The 5,763-nt window shown below is 42.9% G+C and overlaps 1 protein-coding gene across 1 annotated transcript; it reads left to right on the forward strand.

Annotated features, from left to right (window-relative positions):
* Positions 1-1,490: 1,490 nt before the first annotated feature.
* On the forward strand, positions 1,491-5,508 carry RPLP0 (ribosomal protein lateral stalk subunit P0). The gene is made up of 8 exons (XM_072146356.1): positions 1,491-1,634; positions 2,224-2,330; positions 2,942-3,117; positions 3,185-3,272; positions 3,874-4,020; positions 4,110-4,295; positions 4,372-4,512; positions 5,314-5,508. The coding sequence occupies exons 2-8, from the start codon at positions 2,277-2,279 to the stop codon at positions 5,464-5,466; spliced, it is 945 nt and encodes a 314-aa protein (XP_072002457.1). The 5' UTR covers positions 1,491-1,634; positions 2,224-2,276; the 3' UTR covers positions 5,467-5,508.
* The last annotated feature ends 255 nt before the right edge of the window (positions 5,509-5,763 follow it).

Genomic DNA, 5,763 nt, shown 5'->3' on the forward strand with positions numbered 1-5,763 from the left:
GCTTAAAAATATATAAACTCAGTACTTGCCTCCCATGCTGTAGGCTTCTCGCAACGTCCCATGCAGCAGCATGGGCAGTGACAAGTCTGTGCACTCTGCCCATGCACACTGTATGGCAGTGATGGCAAACCTTTTAGAGACCGGGTGCCCAAACTTCAACCAAAACCTACTTATTTACCATTGAGTGCCAACTTGACAATTTAAACAGTAACTTATTGCTCTCTTTTGTTCCACAACAGTCAATCGTATCAGCTCCCTGAGGACACCAATACAGTTGAAAGCAGGAAGGCAAATTCAGACATCAGCTTCTCTCTAAGGTCTCTCTGTACAGGAAGAATCGTGGGGCCAGTATTAGGACCTCCAAAAATATTTTGGGCCTGTTCACACCTTCTTACTCCTCTTGCAGTTCCAATCAGTCAAGGATACGTCACTTTAAAAGAGCTACATCTAAATTGTCTAGGACTGCAGGTAGATTTAAGTCCTGTCTGGTGAACTTTGTCCTGGGACGACAGCCTGGGTGCCCACAGAAAGGTCCCCGAGTGCCACCTCTGGCACCCGTGCCATAGGTTCGCCATCACTGCTGTATGGTGTCATGCAGACATGCCTCTTCCCATGCAATCTTCTCCTGTCATGGCCCCACATCCCGCCCCTTCCATCCCCGGGCCCGGTCGTGGTCGCAACCTCTGCAGCCGTTACACCGTTGATGCCCTAGATGCATCCCTCCCATGATTCCATTAAAGAGATTTATGTCCTTTGCAGTTTGCAGATGAATGCGTGGGTGAAGCAGGGAGCTGTCTGTCTATCCTGTGTGCATCTTAGAGCTTAGAGACCGGAAGTAGTGATGGGAAGTCCGGCTCTTCTTAGTGAGCTGGATCTTTAGCCTTCGATCACTAAGAGCTGGTCTTCCGGCTCCTGAACAGCTCCCAATTAAATGTATAATAGGGAGCCTTAGGCCATTCAGTCACCCCACTCAACGCCACTTTTAACCAATTAGGGGTGGGATTACGTGACCTATCAGCTCGCTGAAGGGAGCCGACTCCTGTTGTTCACACGAATGAGCCTGTTCTTCGTGCCAGCTCATTTGATAACAACCCATTAATAATCGGAAGCCATGATGTATGATGTGATTGTGCGGACCAGCTTTAGATTCCCACCAAAGATACTGGGATATTGTTCACACATTACCATTACAAAATCTGTATTTTACTGGACACATAGAGTTTTACTATAGGTGTGATGAAAGGTAGTGAAAATGTTACTGCTTGAGGCAGTGGATGTGGTTGAATCTTCAGAAATGATCATGTACTTCCAGCATCTTCCTTTCCTGACTCCTAAATCTTTACCCGCCTTGCTGCGCGTTATAACATTTGGGACTGTTACCTCACCTCCACTCCACTAGAGGGCTCCATGTTATCTATGCACTAGAAAACGCCATCGTTTTGGTGCATGTTCCTTTACGAGCACGGGTCTGAGTGACTGCCTACACGTCCAATAACAAGCGAAACAGCAAAACGTCACATCCAATCATCTGCGCTGTCTCGGAATTCTAGCTTGTTGATTGGTTTGTGTATTGTAACATAAAAGCGACCTTGTCGGAACACGCTCCCTTTTACCTCCCGGAGCCCTCGTGTGAGGTACGTGCGGCCTACTCATAGAGTGGCGAGTAGTTGTGAGGCCTCAAGTAACTCCTGCGTGCACTGCTCGGCTCCACTGTGGAGCAGTATTGTGTAACAGCCCCATGTGAATATTGTAACGTCCTGTTGCGGTTTTCGGTGCACTGTGTATCGTGTGTGCCTATGCACCTACAGTGTAGCTAAACGCTGCTGAGCTGGTATTCACGTTGTAGTGTCACGGCTCTGTAGCGGAGTGTTGTCCCCAGCCTTCTCTCCATGTTCCAGACCGGTCAATATAAGACCCTGTTTACACGGGGGACATGTCCTGTAAGGAAGAGTTGGTGGGTGTTGTAGGTGGTACCTAATGTGCCCTCATGACCTGTAATACTAATAAATGTGACTTATGGGGGATCTGTGGTGTTTGTGTGTTTTTGTCTCGTGATATGTTTTACTGTAAAAACTAGGGAGTTGAGCCTTGATCTTAGTTTAAAAGTACTTACTCACTGTAAAGCTTATCCAATCAGAAATAAGTGGCCCCTGCAATCACCAGATTTGACATCTACAAAGTTGTTTCAGGTTGCCACTAAAGTAGTTCTCCTTTCTCTTACAGGATCATCAGGTCTTTAAACCCTTTTTGTGGCAATCCTTGGAAGCACTGACAAGATGCCCAGGGAAGACAGGGCTACGTGGAAGTCTAACTATTTTATGAAAATCATTGTAAGTTTATGTACTTATTATTCAGTAAGAAGTTTTGATGCAGTTAAACTTGCATGTGTTCCCATGAGACACTTGTGTGGTTAGTCCCTTTGGATGGTGGTCAAGTTTTGGACAAAATGCAGCTGTAACTTACAAAGCTTTTGCATAAAACATACATAGTTTCTGCCAGTTACAGAAACTGTAAATGGAGGGCAATTTGTTTTCCAGAGGCAGAACCCACCACTATTAAGCATTTATGGCAGACCCTGTCATGCATGAAAGGTAGTTATTTTGAGGAAGGATTGTCCAGTGTCAAGTGCACTTATTATTGCACTTTGTTGCCATTGTTCAATATGGCTAGGTCCCCATGTTTAAATGGTCATCTTTCCAAAATAGGAAATGAGTGGCAACATGGCAGTCTGACATCCCATTCAAACAAATGGACATAGCAATTTTTGTGGTTGGTCACAATACGCTTGCCTAGTTAGGCTGGTACTATTGGTGATTCCATGCTGCAAGCTAGTTTTGGGTAATATGATGCTGCTGTATAAAATACTTTCACCTTTATTTAAAAAAAAATAATAAAGCCCCAAAGTTTACAGCTATTAAACTGATGTTCATTCTTCTTGCAGCAATTGCTGGATGATTATCCAAAATGCTTTATCGTGGGGGCGGACAATGTTGGTTCCAAGCAAATGCAACAGATCCGTATGTCCCTGCGTGGAAAAGCTGTTGTGCTGATGGGAAAGAACACCATGATGCGCAAGGCTATCCGTGGCCACTTGGAGAATAACTCTGCCCTGGAGAAGTGAGTGGATTTTTGTCTTTAAGACTTGTGTTTTTCTTTCGTGCCATTTATAAGTTTTGCTTTTTAGGCTTCTGCCTCACATCAAGGGAAATGTGGGATTCGTGTTCACAAAGGAAGATCTTACGGAAGTGCGAGATATGTTGCTTGCCAACAAGGTAATTAGATTTCCATGAGATATTCTATAGCCTGGGGTATTGACTGGTTATCATGTTTTTTTTGCAAAAAGTTAGTTTGTAGCTCTAGAAAAGCATGATTTTTTTTTTTTTTGGAGATGGCACACTGACCCTTTGATTTTTTTTTTATGGGTCTGTTCTCATGTTAGCTTTTTACAATGATGTGCGGACTGTGAAAAAAAAATTGTAGCATGCAGACCACAGACCTCCATACAAGTCAATGGTTCCACACAAATTACATCCACATGCAGTCTGTTTTTTTTTCTCAAATGTTGCTAGGAAGCTAGCTGGGTAAAAAATGTTTTTGAAAATGTTTTTCATATTTGCAGAACTGAGATGTAAAAGTATGCGGATACAATATGGACTGGACACTAATATCTCACATCCGTGTTTTTTGGCAAACATCAGTCTGAATAATCCTTAGACTTGCTACTTAAAAAGAAGCCTTTTTAGGATTCTATTGTGGTTCCACATTGGTTAGGCTGTCTGTGGGTTTCCTTTATAAGCCATTAATGCTATATTTACTCTTGGCTGCTCATGCAAACTGTATATGGTGCACTTATATTGTACAAATGTTTTGTAGGTGCCAGCTTCTGCTCGTGCTGGAGCCATTGCACCATGTGAAGTCACAGTGCCTGCCCAGAATACTGGTCTAGGCCCTGAGAAGACTTCCTTCTTCCAGGCTTTGGGAATCACCACAAAAATCTCCAGAGGAACTATTGAAATCTTGGTAAGTGGTACACATTCTATACTCCACTATACCACATACATGGTATAATTGTTTTACACCTCCGCTTTAATCAAATTGTTTCTCTGCAGAGTGATGTCCAACTTATCAAGACTGGAGATAAAGTAGGTGCCAGTGAAGCCACTCTGCTGAACATGTTGAACATTTCTCCATTCTCCTTTGGTTTGATCATTCAACAAGTATATGACAATGGAAGCATCTACAGCCCAGAGGTCTTGGACATCACTGAAGATGCCCTGAGAACTCGCTTTTTGGAGGTACGTTACTGATCCAAGTTAGAGAACACTTATGCTTGTGACTTTAAGAACAGCTTCTAAAGTTTGTTCTCTTTAGGGTGTGCGCAATGTGGCCAGTGTTTGCCTGCAGATCGGCTATCCCACTGTTGCCTCCATTCCTCACTCAATCATCAATGGATACAAGCGGGTTCTTGCTGTTGCAGTGGAGACAGACTACAGCTTCCCATTGGCAGACAAGGTAAAATGAATGTTGTGACTGTCATGGTATATAAATCACTGCTTGTATTTTTTTCAGCAGTGCCTATTAAAGGGGAGGAGGTACTGAACAGTTGTAATACGATCGTCTGGAGGACTGTGCCAGGGGAAGGGGGGGATGCCGGATGTCTGTCTGTTTTTCTTTGTTGGAACGGGAAAATGTAATAAAAATGTGCTATAAAAAAAGAGGATCAGCCAACTCTTTAGAACTGCAAAATAAGAGCCTTCTCTCTTCTGGTTCTGACTCCTGTGGTTCTGTAAGGGGGACACTTAAGGGGTAGGACACCTCTGTAGCTGATCTCCTCCATATAGCAAATCTATGACCAGACTTTAAAGGACATCTACCAGGTTTGTAAACCAAACACAGACATACTGGTGTGTGTGTGTCCCCTCTGCTTTTGCAGCCAATTTCCTGGTCTTAACAAAAATGCGTTTAAAGTTATGCAAATGGGGGTCTCTGGGCTCCATTGGTGTTGAGCCCCTCAGGCATATTTCCTTAATTTTTTTTAAAAACCTTTTCTTAAAAAGCAGGGCATAAGAAGCTACAAGAGCAGATCCCTGCAAAGGGGGCACACATGAGTATGTCAGTGTGCTTGGGTTACAATCCTCTTTTTAAATCCAATATTATATTTATTGCATTATAAAAGCAGTTTTACTTTATCTGGTGGTCTTATTTGGGTGCATTGTCAAGATATCAGATTTTCCTCTTGTAGCATAGAAATATCTGTAAATTTAGGAACTAATCTGGCACTTGAAATCCTGTTTACTGGGCTTTGTTTTGCAGGTCAAGGCTTTCTTGGCAGATCCATCTGCTTTTGCTGTTGCTGCTCCTGTGGTGGAGGCTGCTAAAGCTCCAGCTGCTGCACCTGCACAGGAAAAGGAGAAAGAAGAGTCTGAGGAATCTGATGATGATATGGGATTTGGACTCTTTGACTAAGTTTCATAGTCAAATTACATCAATAAAATTCCATTTAACTAATGTCTGGTGTCTTGTGATTTGCATGCAGTAACATATTTGACTGTAAAGATGAAACGGACAATTTATCTCAATATTCACATACTGTAATTGTATGGTAGGCACATTTCAGACCAAACACTGCTCAGGGGACAGAAGTCAAAGCCTTAGTTATACTTGATGCTCCTATTCCCATAGGATAAAAAGCAGTATTGTAGTAAATTTTCAGTATTGTGGGACATATGTGGAATATACAGTATATCGGAACTCCTGACCTGG

Source organism: Engystomops pustulosus, chromosome 1, assembly GCF_040894005.1.
Source record: "Engystomops pustulosus chromosome 1, aEngPut4.maternal, whole genome shotgun sequence".
Classification (NCBI taxonomy): domain Eukaryota; kingdom Metazoa; phylum Chordata; class Amphibia; order Anura; family Leptodactylidae; genus Engystomops; species Engystomops pustulosus.

Coding starts and splice junctions, on each gene's coding strand:
- RPLP0 (XM_072146356.1), top strand. CDS start 2,277: ATGCCCAGGGAAGACAGGGCTACGTGGAAGTCTAACTATTTTATGAAA. Junction 3,118..3,184: donor AATAACTCTGCCCTGGAGAA/GTGAGTGGATTT, acceptor TTTGCTTTTTAG/GCTTCTGCCTCACATCAAGG. Junction 4,296..4,371: donor TGAGAACTCGCTTTTTGGAG/GTACGTTACTGA, acceptor TGTTCTCTTTAG/GGTGTGCGCAATGTGGCCAG.